Below are 20,471 nucleotides of genomic sequence, written 5' to 3'. Positions count from 1 at the left end.
AGGGCCCAGGATGCGCTAGGCGCTGTCTGCCCACGTCATCTGCATTCTCTCATTTATCCTCACACCACTCCTGCGAGGTAAGACAGTCATTCCCCTACTTTGCAGAGTGAGAGACCAAGGCCCAGAGGAGCGGCAGAGCCCGGGTCCAAGCCCAGGCCTGTGGCTCTGAGCACACGTCCTTCGCGGGTGCCTTGGTACGTGTAATTTCCTTCCGGCTGGTGCCTGTGGCCACTTGGGGAGGGGGCAGTCTGGCTGCCAGGGAGGCCAGCTGGCAGAGGGGAGAAGGGGCCGAGATGGCAGACCCGGCTGAGGGTCCCCAGGCCGGTGTCTGGGCTGGCAGGCTGAGCCCAGGCCTGCCCTGACCCCTTGCTGCCAGCCCCCGTTCCTCGGGGACCCTCTTGCGGGCTGCAGCGTCCTCCCCCTGGCCCCCTCCCCGACTCCTGCGGTCGGCCCAAATACCAGACAGGGCGCATCTCAGCTTTCCCCCAAACATTCCTTGCTCCCGGGCCGGGCCCAGGCTGGCCGAGGTTACGCAAGCAGAGCTGGGGTGGCTGCTGGGGGGGGACCGAGGGGACGGACCGGCCTGTCCTCACCACCTCATCCGGCAGCCCGCCCACCCTCCCCAGGGCGGGGAAGGGGGTGGGCCAGCTCCCGAGCCCCTGGGAGAACAGGCTGGGGGTGGCCTCTGCGTGGAGATGGGGGGGCGGTGGCGGCCACAGCGGAGGCTCCAGGAGGTGACCGCCTGATTTCCATCAGGGAGCCTGGTCGGCAGCTTGGGCAAGAAGGCAGAGCTGGGGCTGGCCATGGTAAGGGGGGGCGGGGATGGGTCTGAGAGGGGGGTCTGGCTGCCCCCGCATCTGGGGATGCTCCTGTCGCCATGGTGACCCGTGCCCAGCTGGGAGACGCCCTGACCTGGCCCTCCGCTCACAGCGGCTGAGCCTGCTGCTGCTCCTGCTGCTGCCCGGCCCCCCACCCGCCTTGGGTATGGAGGACGCTGCCTTCCCCCACCCTGGGGAGAGCTCGCAGCCCCCGCCTCGGGCCTGCCCGCTGCGCTGCTCCTGCCCCCGGGACGACACAGTGGACTGCGACGGCCTGGACCTGCAGGTGTTCCCGGACAACATCACCAGGGCGGCCCAGCACCTCTCCCTGCAGGTGGGGCCCACAGGAGGTGGGGGCCAGGGGAGTGCTGGGTTGAGGGTGATGGGGTGTGGGGCTCACGGGCAGGGTGGGGTCTCAGCGCTGATGCAAGTTGGCCTGGATGAGAGTGCTGGGGTCTGCGTGCCAGGGGCCAGCGGGGTTGGGGATGCAGACGTTAGAATTGTGGGGGCTGAGGTTGGAGGGTGCCGGGATCAACGTCCTGGGGCCAGTGCGGGGCACCTGGGGTCAACTGTGAGCGTGAGGAGATGCTGGGGGTCAACGTCTCGGCAGTCATGGGCTTGTTTGGGGTCGGGGTGATGGAGCACTTGGGATCCGCTGTGGGGGTGATGGGCTGTCAGGGCTCACGTGTTTAGGCTGACGGGGAGCTGAGAACCAGGGCCGGGGTCGCTTGTGGGAGGCTCAGGGTCACGGGGTCAGGGGCGTGAAGGCCTGCCCCCATCCCGCCCCACAGAACAACCAACTCCAGGAGCTCCCCTACAACGAGCTGTCGCGCCTCAGCAGCCTGCGGACCCTCAACCTCCACAACAACCTCATCTCCTCCGAGGGTGAGGGGCCAGCGTGAGGGGCCCCCTCCCCCCCGGCTGGGTCTGTGGGCAGCTCTGCGGCGGTTCCTGGAACTGCCCTCTGCTGAGCAGGATGGAAACTCAGGGGAGGGGGGGCTGTGGCTTTTGGGGACAGCGAGGGGGTGTCTGGAGGTGGCTCTGCCAGACCCGGCAGGAGCCCCGGGCAGCTGGCAGCAGGCGCGCCCTGCCTCCACCCCGCACCCGGCCAGACCTGGGTCCCCTCGCCGCCGCCCCCTCCCAGGCCTGCCCGACGAGGCCTTCGAGTCGCTCACGCAGCTGCAGCACATCTCCGTGGCCCAGAACAAGGTGAGCCCCCCGGCGCGGGGCCCCCAGCGCCGTGCAGCTGGACGGCACGGGGCGGGGGGGCAGCAGGACCAGCTCAGCTTGCCCCGCAGCTCTCGGTGGCCCCACAGTTCCTGCCTCGCTCCCTCCGGGTCGCAGACCTGGCTGCCAACCAAATGACGGAGATCTTCCCTCTCACCTTTGGGGAGAAGCCGGCGCTCAGGTAGCCCCTGGCCCAGCTGGGCCCCAGGCCTCAGCTATGCGATGTGGGGAGTGCGAGGGGGCAGCGCCCCAGCCCAGGGGTCCGAGGCGGGGGACAGAGCCCCGGCTGCCCGGGCTGGGGAATTCCAGACGGCCGCCCAGGCAGTCCCCGCACTGGCGCTGAGCCGGGCGTGGGCGGGCATGGCGTGGGGAGGCAGGCAGGCGGGTGCCGGAGCCTGGCTCCCCTCAGGGCCGTGTACCTCCACAACAACCAGCTGGGCAACGCCGGCCTGCCCCCCGACGCCTTCCGCGGCTCCGCGGCCGTCGCCACTCTCAGCCTTTCCAGCAACCGGCTCCGCTACGTGCCGCCCAGCCTGCCGCCCGCGCTGGAGCGCCTCCACCTGCAGGTGCCCTCACCTTGGCCCTCTCCACTCCTGGGACCCTGTGCCTCCCCAGGATCCCAGCCGTCAGAAATGTCTTTCCTTGGGCCTCTCCCCCCGCAGGGGTCCACGAGGGCTGTCTGAGCAGCCTTACCCCAGAGAGGTCCCCGCTCGTCACTCCCTCCCTCGAGAGCCCTCCATGGCTCCTGCTGCCCTCTGACTCTGACCCTCAGCCTCCTTCTTTCCTCCCATCCCAGAACAACCTCATCTCCAAGGTGCCCCGAGGGGCCCTGAGCCGCCAGACCCACCTTCGTGAGCTCCACCTCCAGCACAACCAGCTGACAGACAGCGGCCTGGACGCCACCACCTTCAGGTGGGCCTGGGACCGAGCAGGACGGGCGCACAGCCTTGTGCTGGCAGTAGGGGCTGAGGATTCGGAGTCCGGGGACCCCAACCCTCTGTGCCCCTCCTCTGTATGAACCCTAACCCAGGGCCTCATGTGGTGAGTACCTACTGTGTGCCGGGCTCGGCCCAGCACCTGGCAGCATCCTTGCTCCCCACCGCCGCCCAGTGTCACAGCGGCCACATGAAGATCTCAGACCCAGAACCCTGCCCTGGTTACCCCAAGTTTACCTCCCAGCTACCTCTCTCAACTCATCGCCCCCAAGTTGGAACGTCAGGACCACTCCTCCCCTGCCCCCAGATCCACCGGGCCCCCACCTCTGGGTGCCCAGCCCAAGGCCGGCCCTCTCTCCCGCCAGCAAGCTGCACTGTCTCGAGTACCTGGACCTGTCCCACAACCAGCTGGCCGCGGTGCCCGCCGGCCTGCCCCGCACCCTGGCAGTGCTGCACCTGGGCCGCAACCGCATCCGGCAGGTGGAGGCGGCGCGGCTGCGTGGGGCACGGGGCCTGCGCTACCTGCTGCTGCAGCACAACCCGCTGGGGGCGGCTGGGCTGCCTGCCGGGGCGCTGCGGCCGCTGCGGGGCCTCCACACGCTGCACCTCTACGGCAACGGGCTGGACCGCGTGCCGCCCGCGCTGCCCCGCCGCCTGCGGGCCCTGGTGCTGCCCCACAACCGCGTGGCCATGCTGGGAGCCCGTGACCTGGCCGCCACGCCGGGCCTCACCGAGCTCAACCTGGCCTACAACCGCCTGGCCAGTGCCCACGTGCACCCCCGGGCCTTCCGGCGGCTGCGTGCCCTGCGCAGCCTCGACCTGGCTGGCAACCAGCTGACACGGCTACCCGCCGGCCTGCCCGCCGGCCTGCACACCCTGCGGCTGCAGCGGAACCAGCTGCGGGCCCTCGAGCCCGAGCCACTGGTGGGCCTGGACCAGCTGCGGGACCTCAGCCTGGCACACAACCAGCTCCGAGTGGGCGACATTGGGCCCGGCACCTGGCATGAACTGCAGGCCCTCCAGGTCAGGGGTGGGCTGGTGAGCCATACTGACTGTCCCCAGGGCCCCTCTGTCCCCCTGCCTGCCCGGCTCCTCCCCACAGGGCTCTGAGTTGCCACACGACGGGAGCCCCTGCCATGCGCCAGCCCTGGGCAGGTCAGACAGCTCCAGCCTCCAGGCCTTGCCCGTGCTGTCCCCGCAGCCTGGTCCTCTGCCACCACTCCCTCCACCTCCCCAGCAAGCACCGCGGCCTCTAGCGCCTTGTGTGCCCTATCGATACCACACCGTTGAGTGCACCTGTGGGTGCCGGGCGCTGTGCCGCTAGGCGCAGAATGACACAGTTCCTGGCCCCGGCACAAATACCCAGTTAGGCAGAAAGCATTGACAGCCCAAGTGAATGACAGAGCAGGGGGTGGGCATGAGGATGCGGGGGAAGCACTGTCTCGGTGACTGACTGAATCGACGTCTCCCGCGCCAGGCAGGGGCTCCGTCTGGGCCCCCGGCGCCGGGAACACGGTCTGCCCCAGGGAGGGCTCCGTTTACCTCTGTCGAGGGGAAGAAACTGGCGGCCACAAAGGGGGTCGAGGGGAGGGGGCAGAGGGACCGCGCTGGGCGGGCGGGGGAGGGAGGCGAGGAGGAGAGCAGTGTGGGGCTTGGCTGAGCAGCTGGCCCAAGGCCTGGGGCCGCCACGGCGCCATCTCTGCCCGCCCGCCCGCCAGGTGCTGGACCTGAGTCACAACCAGCTGTCCTTCATGCCCCCTGACCTGCCTGAGGCCCTGGAGGAGCTGCACCTGCAGGGCAACCGCATCAGCTATGTGGGCCCCGAGGCCTTCCTCAGCACGCCCCGCCTGCGTGCCCTCTTCCTCAGGTGCCCTGAGGGTGGCCGGGCGGGGCTAGTGGCGAAGGGCAGGGGTGGACCCGGGTGGGCTGTGGTGGACCCAAGCAGCCCGGGTGGCTCCGGACTGGGTGGCCTCCTCCCCCTGCATCCGCCCTCACGCCCACCCCTCCGTCCAGGGCCAACAGGCTTCACATGACCAGCATCGCACCCGAGGCCTTCCTGGGCCTCCCGCACCTGCGTGTTGTGGACACAGCAGGTAACCCTGAGCAGGTCCTGGTCCGGCTGCCACCTACAGCCCCACGTCGGCCACGGGCAGAGGGCCCCTGAACCCAGAGGGGCCCAGCAGTGCAGCCCAGGCCCCCGGGGCTCCGCTGGGCCATGGACTAAGGAGACGGCGCCTAACTGGGGCTCCACCTGGCTCTCCCAGACCTCGAGGGCTGGGCCCGCCTGAGCCATGCTGGGTGGGGACACTGCCTCCACTCACAGAATGGAACAGAAGCACGCGGCTCACATCCCAGGCGCCAGAGCACGCCGGCCCTGCCCCCCACCCCACACAGACAGAGACAGCGACAATAAAGTCTAACCCTTTGAATTGCTCACCACCTGCCAAGCGCCCTCCACCTGCCGCGAGGGGCTCTCCCCACCCCCGCGTCCAGCTGGGGAAACAGGTTGTGGGATGCTAAGTGGGTCAGGCAATTTGGTCCAGGTCCCTTGCCCAGTGAGTAACAGGACTGGCTTTCAAGGCACATAGGGGTCACCAAGCACCCCACACATGGCCCAACCACACACGTAAACCCAGATATGCCCAAGGCCACCAGCTGCGGCCACACTCCCCCAACACCCGCTGCTCTTGCAGGGCCTCTCCAGCCACCCACAGGGGGACTGTGGGGGAAAGCCCAGCCCAGCCACCAAGGAGGCGGAGAGAGACAAAGGCAGGACAGTGAGCTGGGTGTGGCCCTGGGTGTTTATTCCCCCTGTCAGCCCTGGGCCAGCTGGACCAGGGCACCCCTGGGAGCTGGCAGGCTCTGGCTGGCCTCAGTGGCTTCTTTGGGGCGTGGGTGGGCTCCAGGGCTGAGGCTGGGAGTGACAGGACGTAAAGTGCTTGCGGGGGCCTCAGGGTTGGTCCGAGCCTCCCCCACCTCCATGGAGGCCAGGAGCCACACGCCCCCAGGCTGTGCAAACGGGACTCTCCGGGGCCTACCCGGCCAGGCCTGGGCGAGGGGCATGCGCTGGCTGGTGGGCACCGACCCGACGCCCCCGACAGGGCAGCTCTGGCTGGGTGGGCCCCACGGGGAATGTGTCCACTCGGAGCCGACTGTCCGCTGATTGTCTGCTAGTCTGGTCTGCGGCCGCGTCAGCTCCTCTGGTGCCAGGGCCTGGGCTGCCCACCCCGTCAGCCCCTCACCTGCGGAGCCGCTGCAGCTGGGGGAGAGGCGCTGGGGTCAGGGGCCATGGCCACGGCCACCCCCACCCTTGACGCCCACACTGCTCACCTCGCCCTCTACCAGGTTCCGTCGGTACAGTGCCTCCTTTGCAGCCTCCTGGGGGCAATGGGCGGTCAGTGGGCAGCCCGCGCGGCCCGGCCCCCAAAAGCCCGCCCAGCCCTCACCCGCCCCTCGCCCGGCTCACTCTGCTGCCGTCGCTGCCCAGGCGCCGGGCGGCCTCCGTGTAAAACTGCAGCTGCCGCTCCAGCTGGGCCACGTACTCTGTGGGGGGGGGGGCGGGGAGGAGGGTAAGCAGGGGTCAGAAGGCCCGGGGGCCAGACCCCCCTCCCCTGAGGGCCTGCCAGGAGCCCTACCTCGCCGCATGCCCGGGCCCCCCTGCTCTAGCTGCGTCCTCTGCCACTGGCTGCGTTGCATGATGTCCTGGTACTGCTGGGCCACCTCCGGGGGCACTGGCCGCCGTGCCTGCCTGAGGGCCAGGATCTGGGGGAGGCAGAGGGGCTGTGAGGGCCCTACCTGGGCCCACAGACCCCCTAGTTCCACCCCACCCAAGGGGGACAGATGACTGGCCCAGGCACCCACCTTCCGCTCCAGCCGCTCTTGGTCGAAGGCCAGTACACTGAGGCTATGCAGGGGCCGGGCTGATCTATGGGGTAGGGGAGGGATGAGGGGCCGCAGGGATCCCCACGCCCGACTTCATTAATTCAAGTCACTCCGGGCACTGGGGAACAGCAGGAGACAAGCCAGGCCCACCCCAGTTTGCTGAGCCCACAACCTAGTGGGGATGATGGCTGCACACCCAGGCAACTGGGAGGCCAGTTGGTCAGGGAGGGCTTCCTGGAGGAGGCCACAGCCAAGAAGGGACCGAAAGCAGACAGAGTTGGGCAGAGGAGCAGGAAGCAAGTGTGGGGGTAGGGATGCTCAGGGCCTGGTAACAGAAAGAAGCCCAGAGGCCAGTGCAAACTAGGTGTAACCATGAACCAACAGGAGGAAGTGCGGAGACAAAAAGCTGAATATATTGACAATGATCAGATCACAAAAGGTCTTAAAGATCAAGCTAAGAAGTTTAAACTAGATCCTCCAGGAGAAGGGGAGCCAGGAAAGGTTCTGAAGCAGGGAGGGACATGCTCCAATTTGTGCCTGATGGGAAAGTGTCCAGGAGGGGCTGAGACAGAAAGAGGGGGGCTCTCTCCAGATGGCCTGGCCCAGCCACCTACCTGTTCCCTGGCTCCCTCGTGGGGGCAGGTCCGGGGGGAGCCTTCCCTTTGGACCCAGCAACCTGCTTCAGAGGAAAGCAGGAGCCTTGAGTCTCAGCCCTGACCCAGCCTCCCTCCCGGGGCCGCCACACTGTCTAGGAGCCTCACGGGGGGCATAGCTGCCGGCACGGGGTCAATGACCAGCCACCTCTCGGTTGTGGTCTCCAACTGCTGGGCCGTCAGTGGCTCCCGAATCCGGACCATCACCTCCAGCCGGCCCCCTGTGGGCCGGCGACCGTCCAGGACCTGGGTGGGAGAGGAGGCTGTTGGGAGGGTCCAGGGCTGGGGACAGGCAGAACCAGGGCAATTCCCAAAATCTGAGCCCTGGGTATGGCTCAGACAGCTGGCGGCGAGGATGGAGCAGGGTGCTGGGAGTAGGCAGGGCTGGGGGTGGGGAGCCCTGGCACGCCAGGGGAGGGTCTGGGTCAGCAGAGGAGACTCTGGGAGGCTGTGGCCTGCGGGAGCATCTGGGTGACATCACCGAGTGGCGTGGCACACCGTGGCGTCTGGGTGAGCCTCCCCCTCACCTCCAGGACCTCCCGGACCTCGCACGCTGTCTCCAGGGCCTCCAGCTTCAGCTGGGCTGTGCCCAGGACCCGGTCGGTCTTGAACAGCCCCCTGTGTGCGTGAGGGATGGTTGGCCCAGGCAGCACCTGGCCCCCGGGAGCCCCCGCAGTGCCCACAGCCCCAGCTCACCCCTTGTGGACCACTTCGAACTTGATGCCCTTGGTCTGGATGGCCCTGCGGAAGCCACGGTGGCCTCGGTGGATGCAGAGCTTGAACTGCTCCTTGAACTCTGCTTGGGAAGCGGGACGGCGGGAGGAAGGGGTTGGGGTTAGGCATGGCCCCTGCTCCTTCCGCAGGGGCGGGGGAGCCGCCACCCGAGGCTTGGCTCACCGGGGGAGTCCGTGTTCTTGATCACACTGGTCTTGTCTTTCTGAGCTTCCTCCTGTGACCAGACAGGAGGCAGGAAGGCTCAGGGGCTGGGCGCTGGCCCTGGAGCCCTGCCCGACGCCCCACCCCAGGCCTGAGGGGGCTCACGCCCGTCCCCCCTCGGCTCTCCACCTACCACGTTGGGATAGGGGAAGTCGAACCGAACGAAGACATCCAGGTCACCAGGGGACAGCCCTGCGGGCAGAGGAGGGTCAGACGAGGCTCCGAGCCGGGCAGAGAGGTGGTCCCCATGGCCCTGAGCACCCCCCCGCGCCCTCACCTGGGGGCGTGGGCAAGCCAATGCCCTTGACGATGAACAGAAGCATGTCGTTGCTGCTGAGGTCAGGGAAGAGCCTTGGGGAGGGCAGGCGGGAGACAGGCGCCTCAGCCTCACTGCCTGCCAGCCCTTCTCCCTCGGCGGGGGTGGGGGACAGAGCCACGCGGGCCTTCGGGGGCGTTCCAGCCCCCGGGCTACAGTTTCAGAACCGGACAGACTGGAGTGCTCTGGCCAGTTCTGCCCGTGGCTCACCGGTGGGGCCTTTCTTCAGTCTGCACACATTTATTCGGTACTGACTTTGCACCAGCCAGCGGCGCTGCTGCTGGGGAACCCTCCCTTCACTGCCCGGTATTTCTGGAGCCCCCGCCCCTTCCCCAGCCAGTGCCCAGCTGCTCTGGGGCCTTCTCCTCATTTGACAATGTTTCTGAAGCCCCCTGCTCTGTGCTGGCCGGCGTGCTCACTGCCAGGGAGGGCAGCGAGAGAGACACCCATCCCTGGGCCCAGGTGGCGTGAGCAGAGTGTGCTCAGCGGGGCTGCTTAGACAGTGGGTCGGGGAGGGCCTCTCAGAGGAGGTGACATCACAGGGGACTCCGGGTGTCAAGAAGGAGCTGCTCCATGGAAACCTGGGGACGAGGGTCTGCGCAGAGGCAACAGCCAGGGGAGAGGCTGCCTGTCGGTTAGCGTGTCAGAGGGACTGAAAAGAGGCCTGTGTGGCAGAAGGTGAGCAAAGTGGGGACAGTGGGCAGAGATGAGGTGACAGGAGCCAGACTGTACAGACACGAGGGAGCCAGGGTAAGGGGTGTAGGTTATCCGAGGTAGTTATCCTAGTGGCTGCACGCACCCTCATCCATAAATGGGAAAGATGACCCCAATTCCCTGGGGTGTGGGAAGACTGGACTGGAGCAGGACCAACAACCACCACCAGGCGGGCTTGCTCAGGCCCCTGGGACAAGTCACATCTCTGCACTCCCTAGATCACCGCCATCCTCAAATGTGTCACTACCAATACCCCATTGCCATCCTTCTGCCTCAGGACCCTTGCACGTGCTGTGCTCCCACCACCCACCCAAACTCTCTTCTAGCGGCAAGTCGTCTGCCAGCTTCTCGGGAGGGCAAACCCCTCTCCACAGGGGCGTCTGGGCGGGGGTTGTTTGGGGGTCAGGGCCTTACTTGATGACACTGAAGGTTCTCTGCTCGAAGCGGGCAGGGGGTGTGGGGAGCCCCCGGGCGAAGGCCTGCTTCAGAGTCTCCATGCTCCGCTTACAGTCTTCCGCCAGCTTCTCAAATCTGCAGCGAGAGGGCCTGCTCAGGCCCCGGGTCCCCAGGGCGGGCAGGGTGGGGGCAGGGGTGCTTACTTGCTGGTTTCAGCGATGTTGCCCAGGTGGGTGAACTGGTTCGAGTGGTTCAGGCACATCTGGGGAGCAGAGACAGTGTGGGGAGGGTCGGGGGCCATGACCAGGGGAGGCCTGTGCCTGGGCCAGGGCCCCCCTCACCTCGTGCTGCTGCCGAATGAGCCTGGTGAGTTCCCCGTAGCGCCGGATGCACTCCTGGGACAGACCCGGGCCCGGCCGCTGGACCAGGGCGAAGTCATCCTTGTTGACGGGGGCCGGCGGCACCTGGGGAGGACGGGCTCGTGGGGAGGACAGGCTCATGGGGAGGGGCCCAGCCAGGGCTCTGCAGAAACGTCCACCCTCCTGACCACCGCTCTGGCCCCTGCCCTGCTCTTTCTTCCCCTCCAAGGAGAAAAGTGAGGCTCAGAGAGAGGTGCATGGTCCTGCCCATAGAGGCAGAATCTGCTGTCTCCCCCAAAACCTGACCCCAACCCCCTATTCCCTAGCGATGGACTTCTGGCTGGGCAGGCAGCAGCTCAGCAAGAAACTACATGTCCCAGCCTCCCTTGCAGCTAGGTGTGGCCATGTGACTCAGTTCTGGGCAATGGGAGGCAAGGAGAAGCGATGGCAGCTCCATGACACTCCCTTTAAAGGGAACTGCTTGCCCTGTCCTTTCTCTCTTTCACCCTTTCCCACGGGCTGGATGCTGACAGAGCAGCGGTCCACTTGGACCACAAGGACGATCTCTTTGGGTGCACAAGGCAACCAGATGGGAGGCACCTGGGCCCCAGACCACAGTGAGTCTGTCTTGTTTCAGCCACTGCCCTGGGGCCTATTGGTTACTGAACCTGGACTCTGCCTAACACACTCTGAGTCACGTGGCTGCCAAGCAGCTGGAGTCGGTCGGGCAGGTGCCTGGACAGGTCCAGCAGGCCAGGAGCATTCACCTTGGCGATATCCACAGGCAGCCCATTGCGCGAGGCCTCCAGCATGGGCTCCAGCCCCTTGGCCTGGCGCAGGTGCATCTTGGCGCCCTCCACATCGTTCTTCTGCTTGGCCCGCAGTGCGGCCTGCAGGAGCTGCTTCTTGCGGCCCTCCAGGAAGGCCAGCTGCTGCTGGGCTGTGGACACAGGGGCATCTGTAGGCGCTGCCCAGCCCATGGCCAGCCACGGGCAGCCGGGCGGGGAGGACACACCTACCTCTGGTGGATGTGCCTTTGGGGGCTGCTTTGCCTGCTGAGGTGGATCCTGACTGGGGTGCCCTTGGAGCGGGGGCCTTGGGCTGGGCCGTGGGGGCCGGAGGGCTGTTGGGCTGCTGAGGGATGGAGAGGAAGTCAGAGCTTTCCCAGTGCCCGCGACAAGTCCACTCCCCAAAGGGCCCGGGCCCAACACCAACAACAGGGGCCCTGAGTCTCTGCTCAGCGCTGAGCACACGCGCAGTCCTGCTCTGGCCAAACCTTCACACCGGCCCGGGGAGGTGAGGACTATTACTATCACCACGCCCACTCCACAGACGAGGAGACTGAGGCTCAGAGAGCATGAGGACTTGTCCATGGCCACACAGCCAGGACGTGGCAGTCCAGGTATGAGGCCAGTTCTGTCCGGCTCCTGGCCGGGACCGTGAGGGCTTTGATGGGCTGCCAGGCCCTGCTACTCCCCAAGGCCCCAGCCCTTCACACCTTCTTAGGCGCCTCATCCTCTTCATCCTCCGGGCCTTCGTCCTGGTTGGCCAGCTTCATGGCAGTCTCCAGGACCCCCACCAGGCTCTGCTGGGTGGGCTCAGTGGCCTCCAGGCCCTGGATGGGGGGAAAGCCTGGGCGGCCGGTCAGGGCCGGGTCAGGAAGGGGAGACCCAAGCCATGATGGTGGAGCCGTGGGTTCCTCCTTCTAAGCAGCCTGGGGCCTTTGAGGCTCCTCCGCATTCAGGAAGGAGCTGCTCTGGGTTACGCGCAGACCCCAGTGCCTTCCACCTCCCTCCTGCCGTGTGGCTCCTCTCGCCTGACCCCAGGCCTCAACCAGATTCCCGCAGGTAAGTGCTGCGGGATGGGGGTGCTGGCACAGGGCTGGTCCTGGCCTGGAGGGATGCCCAGGGGACCGAGGTGCAGAGAGGTAATTACACTCATGGGGGACACAGGCAGCTCTGAGAACCCAGAGGAGGCCTCCACCCACCGGGGGACTGACGGGAGGCTGAGTCAGTATCTGTAAGGCTGAGAGCTGCTGACTGGGGAGGAGTGAGCCCAACACCAAGAAAACAGAATCAGACAGTGACAGGTGGGGACCCGGCTCTCCAAATGAACCTGATTCTTAGAGTTTGCTCATTTCCATGGTGTCAACACTCCCATCGTGACCGATTGCAAGCTACCAACTGTCTAGCAAGCTTGCGGAGTCCCCACATGTGTCGATCAGCTCCCTGAGCCTGCACAGGCAGAGGAAGAGCCCCTGCAAGGCTCAGAGGCTGGAGGAGTGGGGGCAGAGGCGCAGCCTACCTGGGGGCACGGGGAGCTCGGCCACATCCACAGCCCGGCCAGCTTTGTGGGCTCGGATGGCATCTTGGTATTGCTGCGGGGGACACGAGTGTGAGGGCTGCCGGGCAGCATCTCCAAGGCCGTGCGCCTGCCCGGCCCCGACTCACCTTGACGATGCGCTCGTGCATGCGAGCCTTCCGCTCGTCGCCTTTGGCCTTGGCCTGCGCTGCGGCCGCACGGTACCGTTCCATCCGCTGCTCCAGCGCCTCCAGGAGAGTCCGCGGGGCTGCGGGACCCTCTGGGCCGGACAGGGGGCAGGGTTAAGAGTCTAGGGAACGGGAGACTGTCTGGCCCCAGCCTGCCACCCCAGAGGGTCCCAGGAGCCTACCTGGTGTGGAGGGAACCATGGCGGGAGCTGGAGGCTGCGGTGGCAGGGACGGTGGGTCTGGGGGCAGCTGGTCTGGGGGCAGAAAGTTCCATCCAATGAGGTGCTTACTTGTGGCCGCCCCAGGTTGGTCCGGCCTGAGAGAGTTCCCAGGCCCGCCCAACGGGGAGCAGCATTAGAAGGAACTGGGTGTAAGCCTGCAGCAGTCCTACGGGGCGGGCAGGATGGGGTCCTCACCAGGTGGAGGGGGTAGGTGGGACAGGTCCACAGGCTCCCCCCGGCTCAGCGCCTCCAGGATGGCGTCAAAGCCCTGGGAGAAGGAAGCAGATCAGAGAGGAGGCTGCAGCTGGGGGCCAGGAGCCGCCACGCCCTGCCACACAACACAGACTCCCAGCTCTGTCCCTGCCTTTGCACCATGGTGCCGAAGCCTCTTCTCACACTGACGCCCATTTCACAGAGGGGGTAAACTGAGGCTTCAGGAGGCAGCAAAGTACACCTAGGAAGTGACAAGCCAGGATCCAGATCCAGGCCTGTCTGACTCCAGAGGCCAAGTTCTTTGCCACCACGAAATGTCAGAAGCGTCCTGTACTGCCCGTCCAGCTCTGTCCGCCCCTCTGGACGCACCTTGGCCACGCGGAAGAGCCTGGTGGCAGCTGCGTTATCTCCCTGCTGTTTGGCGTGGAGGGCCGCCAGCTTGTACTCGCGCTGGCGGCTCTGCAGCGGGGCCAGGGGGCCAGGGCTGCAGGAACCTGCAAGGGGAACGGTGAACAGGATGCAGCCAGGGCTTAGCTGAGTTCTCCGCACACACCATTGTTACTTTATTCTCTCAACAAAGACTGATCTGGGGCCCATTTTACAGACGTGAGAATTGAGGCTCAGAGAGAGGATGCTGCCTCCCCGAGGTCACACAGCTTGAAGACGGCACAGTGGGGACTCAGCCCCAGGTCTGGCAGGCTCCTGAGCCACTACTGTTTTGCCCCCAAGGGAATTTTGGAAAACCTTATGTCCCCTGACACACTTTTATGTTGACATCCAAAACTTTTCATCTTATGTTTAAAAAGTGGCCAAGCTTGTCATTCCCAACGTCTTGCAAATATTGACGTTTGAAAAAGAACACCATCATGCTGCTCTTTAAAATTTAACGTATCTTAACTCCTGTGGTGATTTGAAAGTCACCAATATTCACTTTCATTTTTTAAAATTGTGGTAAAATACACATAACATAAAACCCACCATTTTCATCTTTTTTAAGTGTCCAGTTCAGTGGCATTAAGCACATTCTCACTGTCGTGCAACCATCCCCATCGCCCATCTCCAGAACTCTTTTCATCTTCCAGAACTGAAACTCTGTCCCCACGAAACAACTCCCCACCCCGTCCCCCAGCCCCTGGCCTCACCATCCACTTCCTGTCTCTATGCATCTCATTCCTCCAGGGACCTGCCCTAAGTGGCATCATACAGCTTTTGTCCTTTTGTGACCATCTTATTTCACTGAGCATAATGTCCTCAAGGCTCAGCCACGTTGTTGCATGTGACAGAATGTCCTTTTTAAGCCTGAATAACATTCTATTGTATAGACGGACCACACGGTGTTGACCCATTGGTCCAGCGATGGACACTGGGTTGCTCCGCGTTCTGGCTATTGTGAACGATGCTGGTGTGGACACGAGTGTACAGATCTCTCTCCAGGTCCCTGCTTTCCATTCTTTGGAGCATATACCAACATTTACTCTTTAAATCTATCCTGGGCCTCACTTTGAGCAGCCAGAAGTTTCATGTCTTCTTTTGTTTACATCCATATCCCTCTAGAACTGCATCCTAACACGATACATGTGGGTACGTGAGAGCTTTTGTTGGACCAACCTATTGTACACTTGTGCAACCAAAATGCATCCACGCAGCATGGTGGAAAGCTGGGAACAGAGGATGAAGCTACCATTGCAACAGCACGTTAGGCAGCTTCGAATCACAAGCTTGACGCTTTCAGGGGCAGGCGCTCGCAGCTCAAAGCGACAGGAACAACTGTTGGTATAAAAAGGCAAAGGAAAACAGTACACTGCCCAGTGTCCATGAGCCCTAGACAGCCCTGGAGAGCAGCGCGCAGCGCTTCTCAGACTGATGGCAGGACCCGGGCTTTCAGCTCGGGCGGCCCCGCCTGAGAAGGCATCTGCAGGTGGAAGCCAGACGCCTTGGCGGTTAATTGGTTTTGTTTCCTGTCACAACAAAGTTTTCTTCCAGGTTGAATTATTGTCCCAATTGCTATGAGCACGTTACTGAGCAAAGCCTAAACACCGTGACCTTTGTGATCCACTGTTTTTGTAGGCCAGGAGTAAGATCTGACCGGCAGGGCGCTTCTGGCCCACAGTCGGGGCTGGGCCCACCGCTTCCAGGACTCCCCTGGGCCCCTGCCACGCTAGGCCCTAAAACCCCTGGGAAACATTTGTGGTGATTTCAACTGAGAATTTCAGGTGACAATCTCCAATAGTCCTCTTTGAACTTTGCCAAAAACCCCGGTTTACAGACCAGCCTGGCTGTGGAGGGTTCAGAAAGCCAGGGCCCACTTTCTCCGCCCCAGGCCGGCATGTAGGATGTTTCCCTGGTTCCCACCAGGGCAGCGTGTGCCCCGGGGCAGAGGCCCGTGCTCATCTTCTGGAAGCTGGGATGGGGGCTCCTTCCTACAGTGGGAGGAGGGCAAGTGGGAAGGGAGAGGTTGGCAACAGAAACCTCTTGCGATGAGCAGAGGCAAGTTTTAGGAGAGAAGACAGACAAGTCAAGGGCTTGGGAATCATTCACTCAAAACTCCAAGTCTGGGAATGTCCTTAAAAGGACACGGAGCGCTGACACATGCTGCGACGTTAGGCCACGTGAAAGAAGCCAGGCAAGGAAGGATGGACTCTGCCTGGGTCTACTTACTGGGATGCTGGGACAGGGAAACCCACGGACACAGAAGGTAGACTCAAGGCCACAGGGGCTGGGGAGGGGTCGCGGGGAGCCACTGGTCAATGGGGAAAGTTTCTGCTTATGGCGATGAGAAAGTTTTGGAAATGACAGAAGCAATGGTTGCACAACATTGCGAAGTGCTAAATGCCACTCGATTACACACTGAAAAATGGTTAAAATTGCAAAGAGTAGGTTATGTATATTTTACCAACACCATACACAAAAAAACCTCTCTGTGCGCCCGTGTGCCCTTGGAAGGTATTAATGAACTCCAGGGGCAGGAGGACCTTGAAGGAGAGGGGTGTGAAAAATACCCAATGAGTGCCTGCGCCCCCAGAGGGGCCTGCCGCTGAGTATCCCCATTCCACGTCAGCCCGGCCCTGCCCCTGGCCTACCTGGGGGCGGCTGGGGCTTAGCCAAGCCCAGAGATGACGTGGGGGCAGTGAGCGGAGGACCTTCCACGAACACCCTGGGCTCCGGGGCTGGTGGGGCAGGAAGGCCCGGTGGGGCGGGAGCAGGGGTATGGCTGGGCACGGCGGCCGGGCCCCTCCCCACGGCCACGGGCGGCGGGATGTCCGCTTCGTCGACGGCGTTGCCCTTGCGGACAGAGGCCAGCAGGCTCTCCAGAGTCTGGGAGGGGGTGTGAACGTGGTTTCAGAGGAACGCAGACCAGGTGCAGGGCGGTGGCTGGGTCCCCACCCTCCTGTCTGGCCGCTCACCTTCAGGCCCCGGTCGTAGCGCCGCACCTTGGCACCGTCTCCAGCTTGCCGAGCGCTTTCGATCGCTGTCTGGTAGAGGGCCAGCCTCTCCTGCAAGGTGGCCTCCACGCCTGGGCCCGGGGCCACGGTCTTCGGCTGCGGGAGGGGCCAGGCGCACGGTTGGGGTGGTGACCCTGAGAGTTCGCTCGGTTGAGAGCCTACTGCGCACCGGGCACGTTGGCCCTGCGCCAGCTGCCCCCACCCCAGTGGGGCAGAAATCACGTCCCTGTTCCCAGTGCAGCTGTCCTGTCCCTGCCCAAGGTCACACGGCTGCGAGGGGCAGGGGAGGGCCTGGACCCCAGGCTGTAGGGAGCAGGGCCAGTGGCACTTACCTGGACCACGGGAGGGCGTGGCTCCAGAGCCTTCTGCTCCTCCCCGAGGACCTCATCCAGTTCCGCCTAGGGACACACAGTGGGCGGGGGCCTGGGGGTGAGGACCCGCTGGACAGGACAGCCACAGGAGGGGGCCCCCCACCCGACCCAGGGCGCTCACCAGCAGGTCGTCATCAGCCTCCACGTCCTCCTCGTCCGTGCCCTCCTCCTCCTCATCCGGGTCTCTCATGCACAGGCTGGCCATCTTCTCAATGGCCTCCATGGGCAGGGGACCTGGCAGCAGGGGAAGCCCAGCTGGACCAGCATCCTTCAAGAGTCCCCGGCCTCCAGTCCCCATCACCCACAGCCCCCAAGAACAGGGTATCGGGGAGCAGGGTGGCAGGTGCCTCCCTGGCCGTGCATGGCACCCTGCTGCCCTCGGGCCGCATGTGTGATCTGGTCCCTGCCGGCCTCGCCCGCCCACCTCCTCCTCGTCAAGCCTGAGCCGAGCCTGACCGCAGCCTTCCCACCGCGGACCCCAAGCAAGTCACGCCCTCCCTGGGCCTCAATCTCCCGCTCTGTTCCATGGGGACAACAATAGTTTCTCCCTCACTAGGAGACTTGGGGACTAAAGGTAAATGAAGCTCCTGGAACAGCACATGGTCAGCACTTTGTTATTCGAGATCTTCTTGTTATTCAGGGTCGTTATGGCATATAAAGTTGTCGCAAACACCGAATTAGCAGATGCTGAACCATGGCTCCTGGAGGAAATACGGGGTTAGGTTTCTGTGAGCCTCTGGTCACAGTATGTTCACCAACCGGTCAATACAAGACCCTGTTTTATGCGTGTTTCTAAGGAAAGACACCTTATTTCCTACATTTGCTGAGTGTTAACAGTGAACTCAAGTCTGACGGCCCCGTCACTCATGCCTGAATGAAGCTCACCCCACGTGGAATTTCTCCACAGGGGACGTCAGAGCCTTCTTGTGCTGAGGGACACGAGACAGCACTCAGCACTATGTTTCAGGGCCATTTTGAAGAGCAAAATCACCAACAAAAAGCACCAAAATGAGAAAAATGCGGCACTAAACAGACTGAGAAAAGGACGCTTGCTTACAAAACGCGATGAGATAAGACAGAGCTCTGCCTCGCCTGGGGATGGCATTGGGAGATTATCTTTCTGTGGCTCAGTACACGCCTGTGAATGACTGTAAATGTCCCACAAAAAGTGATTTTGGTGTTCCAAAGAAACTGTAGCTAGTAGGTAAATTCACAAGTACGGAATTCACAAATAATGATGATTGACTGTATTAGCTAAAAAGTGTAAAGACTCCGTTTGCCCTCTGAGCTCCAGCCCCACTCGGCCACTGCAGAGTCCACTGGCCCTGCCATCTCCCCTGGGGCCTTTGCACGTGCTGTGACCCCTCCCCAACTCTCCACCTGGCCCTCCCCATGGTGGGTGCCTCCTCCGGGAACCCATCCTCTCCCATCACTCTGTGCCCTGTCCCAGTGCTGAGTACGGGACAGCAAGCTGGAGGACCAGCTGGGCCCTGTGTGAAAGGCTTTATGAACACCAGGAGGTTGACTCCTGTGATGTAGGAGTGGTCATGATTCCCATCTTACAGGTGGGGAAACCGAAGCCCACACAGGTACTGGGACTCATCCGGTGACACAACCAGTAAGTGGCAGAGCTGGGATTCGAACCCTCCCTCTGGGTCCAGAGTTGATCGCTTAACCTCTTCCCCAGACTGGGGGTTCTGGAGGACAGGGCCCCGCTCTGTCTCCCCGGCGCCCAGCTCTGAGCCCAGCCCACACCAAAGCTCAGAAGATCTTCAGGGGCGTTGAGTCTCACCTCTGCCTTTGAGCTTCTCCAGAGCTTGCGGCTGGCCCCCTACCAGGGCCAAGAACTCAGCCTCCAGCTCCTCGTCATTAACTCCGTCCTCGGGGACCAGCAGGCCATCAGGGGAGAGGTCAACCAGCAGGCCCAGCTGCGGGAGCAGCGGGGGTCCAGTCAGACCTCGGGACGCATCCCACCCGCCCAGAGGCAGTCACGATGGACCTGGAGTCCCCTCAGGAGGAAGAGAACCCAGGGCTCCCGGGAAAAGCCATTTCCTGGGGAGTGCCAGGAGGCAGGAACAGGCCCAGAATGCCACAGGTGTCTCAAGACGGGCCAGGCCCTCTGGCACAGATCTACATGGGGCAAAGGTCAGGTGGAGGGACCCAGCGTGCTGCTCTGAGCCCACAGTCCTGATGTGCTGCTGCCCAAGGTCAGCGGGCACAGCAGGCCTCACACCCCGTCCCAGAGCAAAGCCGCTCCGCACACCCGGGCTTTTCCTTCCAGCATCTTCAGCAGAGGGAGTCATGCAGGAGGGGCGGAGGCATCGGGAACAAACAGAACCCTGACAACATGTAGAAGTTGAAAGTGGGGTCTTTGCTGTGTAACAGACCTGTCTGTTCATCCTGGCTGATCAGCAATCATGACCTGATAATGTTAGGTTGAACTGTACAAAATCGCCCTTCTGAGGGTCAAAGATGGCCAAAGCCCGGCAATTAAGGAAAGTTCCATCTAACAGTAATAATGATGACGATAACACTTATTGACTGCTGCGTTCTAGCACTTTCCATAAATGATAAAACTTATTGAGTGCTATGTTCCAGCACTTTCCACAAACGATCTCAGTGAATTCTCACAACTGTCTGTGACATAGGGAATCTTAGGGCCTCCATTTTACAGAAGAGGAAACTGAGGCTGACAGCTGTGCAGCCAGGTGTCCAATGTGCAGAAGCCAAAAGGGAACTTCAGGTCGGGCGGACTGTAAGACCTGGGCACGAAACCACAGCCTGGGCTCCTTCCATCAGAGTCAAGAAAAATAAAACTCTCCCCACAACTGAGGCAGAGGAGATGAGGGACGGAGAAGGGGCCCAGGCACAGTCCTCTGGGCTCATGGCGGTGCTTCTGGATCTGCACTTAGCTCTGGCCAAGCTGTTAATCCCTGTGACCTTGGCAGGTGTCTTCACTACTCTGGGCCTCAGTGTCCTCGTCCGTACAATGGGGATCAAAAGAGTCTGACCTGGCCCCCGGCTGATGCGAGGGTTGGAAGGGCGCTGGGCCCGGGAAGCAGTAACTGGCCTTCCTACCCCAGGTCCGAGGCCTTCCCCTCCCCGAGTGGAGCTGCTGCGGCAACAGGTGGCCCTGAGCCCGGGGCGGCGCGCCAGAAGCTGGGGAACCGTGGCCAGCAGGCCGCACTCTGGAGGGTTCACCTCATCTGGGGGGCGGGGACCGGGGCTCACCTGGGGTTGGAGATCGGGTTCCCCTGGGGGTGGGGCCCGCCGCTGAACCTGTGGCGGAGGTGAGAGAGTTCCTCCGGCGGGGCCGGGGGTGCGGGGTAGGTGGGGTACAGACTCACCTGGCGGGCGGCGGCGGCGCCTCGGCCCGGGGGTGCCGGGGGTCCCTTCCTCTTGTGCATCTTCCAGGCTGGACGCCCGGACCACCCGCCCCCTCGCCTGGCCTTGCCCTGCCTCCTCCCCCGGGGCCTATCGCCGCGCACGCGCCCTTCT

The 20,471-nt window shown here is 63.4% G+C and overlaps 2 protein-coding genes across 10 annotated transcripts; one reads left to right on the top strand and one right to left on the bottom strand.

Annotated features, from left to right (window-relative positions):
* Positions 1–557: 557 nt before the first annotated feature.
* Positions 558–5,418, top strand: PODNL1 (podocan like 1). 3 transcript variants are annotated; one of them, XM_044752156.2, is made up of 10 exons: positions 558–806; positions 931–1,152; positions 1,610–1,703; positions 1,963–2,027; positions 2,117–2,226; positions 2,455–2,611; positions 2,842–2,957; positions 3,346–4,003; positions 4,699–4,847; positions 4,994–5,418. In XM_044752156.2, the coding sequence occupies exons 1-10, from the start codon at positions 804–806 to the stop codon at positions 5,142–5,144; spliced, it is 1,725 nt and encodes a 574-aa protein (XP_044608091.2). In that variant the 5' UTR covers positions 558–803; the 3' UTR covers positions 5,145–5,418. The 3 variants fall into 3 exon arrangements, with proteins under 3 accessions (XP_044608091.2, XP_070348303.1, XP_070348304.1); XM_070492202.1 differs by having other exon boundaries at positions 573–806; positions 2,135–2,226; XM_070492203.1 differs by lacking the exon at positions 2,117–2,226 and having other exon boundaries at positions 573–806; positions 2,480–2,611.
* Positions 5,419–5,762: 344 nt separating this feature from the next.
* CC2D1A (coiled-coil and C2 domain containing 1A) lies at positions 5,763–20,459 on the bottom strand. 7 transcript variants are annotated; one of them, XM_044752141.2, is made up of 29 exons: positions 20,321–20,453; positions 18,766–18,901; positions 17,095–17,207; positions 16,935–17,000; positions 16,564–16,698; positions 16,240–16,474; positions 13,529–13,653; positions 13,142–13,214; positions 12,908–12,979; positions 12,687–12,817; positions 12,541–12,613; positions 11,735–11,868; positions 11,256–11,370; positions 11,004–11,176; positions 10,219–10,341; positions 10,081–10,139; positions 9,896–10,012; positions 8,729–8,802; positions 8,585–8,643; positions 8,413–8,464; positions 8,212–8,311; positions 8,043–8,133; positions 7,624–7,761; positions 7,477–7,541; positions 6,842–6,905; positions 6,616–6,742; positions 6,447–6,523; positions 6,311–6,358; positions 5,763–6,239 (listed from the first exon to the last, which is right to left on the bottom strand). In XM_044752141.2, exons 1-29 carry the CDS (start codon positions 20,378–20,380, stop codon positions 6,219–6,221), a joined length of 2,856 nt encoding a protein of 951 aa, XP_044608076.1. In that variant the 5' UTR covers positions 20,381–20,453; the 3' UTR covers positions 5,763–6,218. The 7 variants fall into 7 exon arrangements, with proteins under 7 accessions (XP_044608076.1, XP_044608078.1, XP_044608077.1 ...); XM_044752143.2 differs by having other exon boundaries at positions 7,477–7,538; XM_044752142.2 differs by having other exon boundaries at positions 11,256–11,367.
* Between the last annotated feature and the right edge of the window lie 12 nt (positions 20,460–20,471).

Source organism: Equus asinus, chromosome 20 (genome assembly GCF_041296235.1).
Source record: "Equus asinus isolate D_3611 breed Donkey chromosome 20, EquAss-T2T_v2, whole genome shotgun sequence".
Classification (NCBI taxonomy): Eukaryota; Metazoa; Chordata; class Mammalia; order Perissodactyla; family Equidae; genus Equus; species Equus asinus.
This window is presented reverse-complemented; position numbering and strand designations above follow the sequence as displayed.

Bases quoted from the DNA above. Each gene is read 5' to 3' on its own strand.
- PODNL1 (XM_044752156.2), top strand. The intron at 1,704-1,962 runs GTGAGGGGCCAG...GCCCCCTCCCAG, and splicing joins CAACCTCATCTCCTCCGAGG to GCCTGCCCGACGAGGCCTTC. The intron at 2,612-2,841 runs GTGCCCTCACCT...CTCCCATCCCAG, and splicing joins TGGAGCGCCTCCACCTGCAG to AACAACCTCATCTCCAAGGT.
- CC2D1A (XM_044752141.2), bottom strand. From the start codon at position 20,380: ATGCACAAGAGGAAGGGACCCCCGGCACCCCCGGGCCGAGGCGCCGCC. The intron at 12,980-13,141 runs GTGAGGACCCCA...TTCTGCCCCCAG, and splicing joins CCACCTACCCCCTCCACCTG to ACCAGCTGCCCCCAGACCCA. The intron at 8,134-8,211 runs GTGAGCTGGGGC...TCACGCACACAG, and splicing joins TTCGAAGTGGTCCACAAGGG to GGGGCTGTTCAAGACCGACC.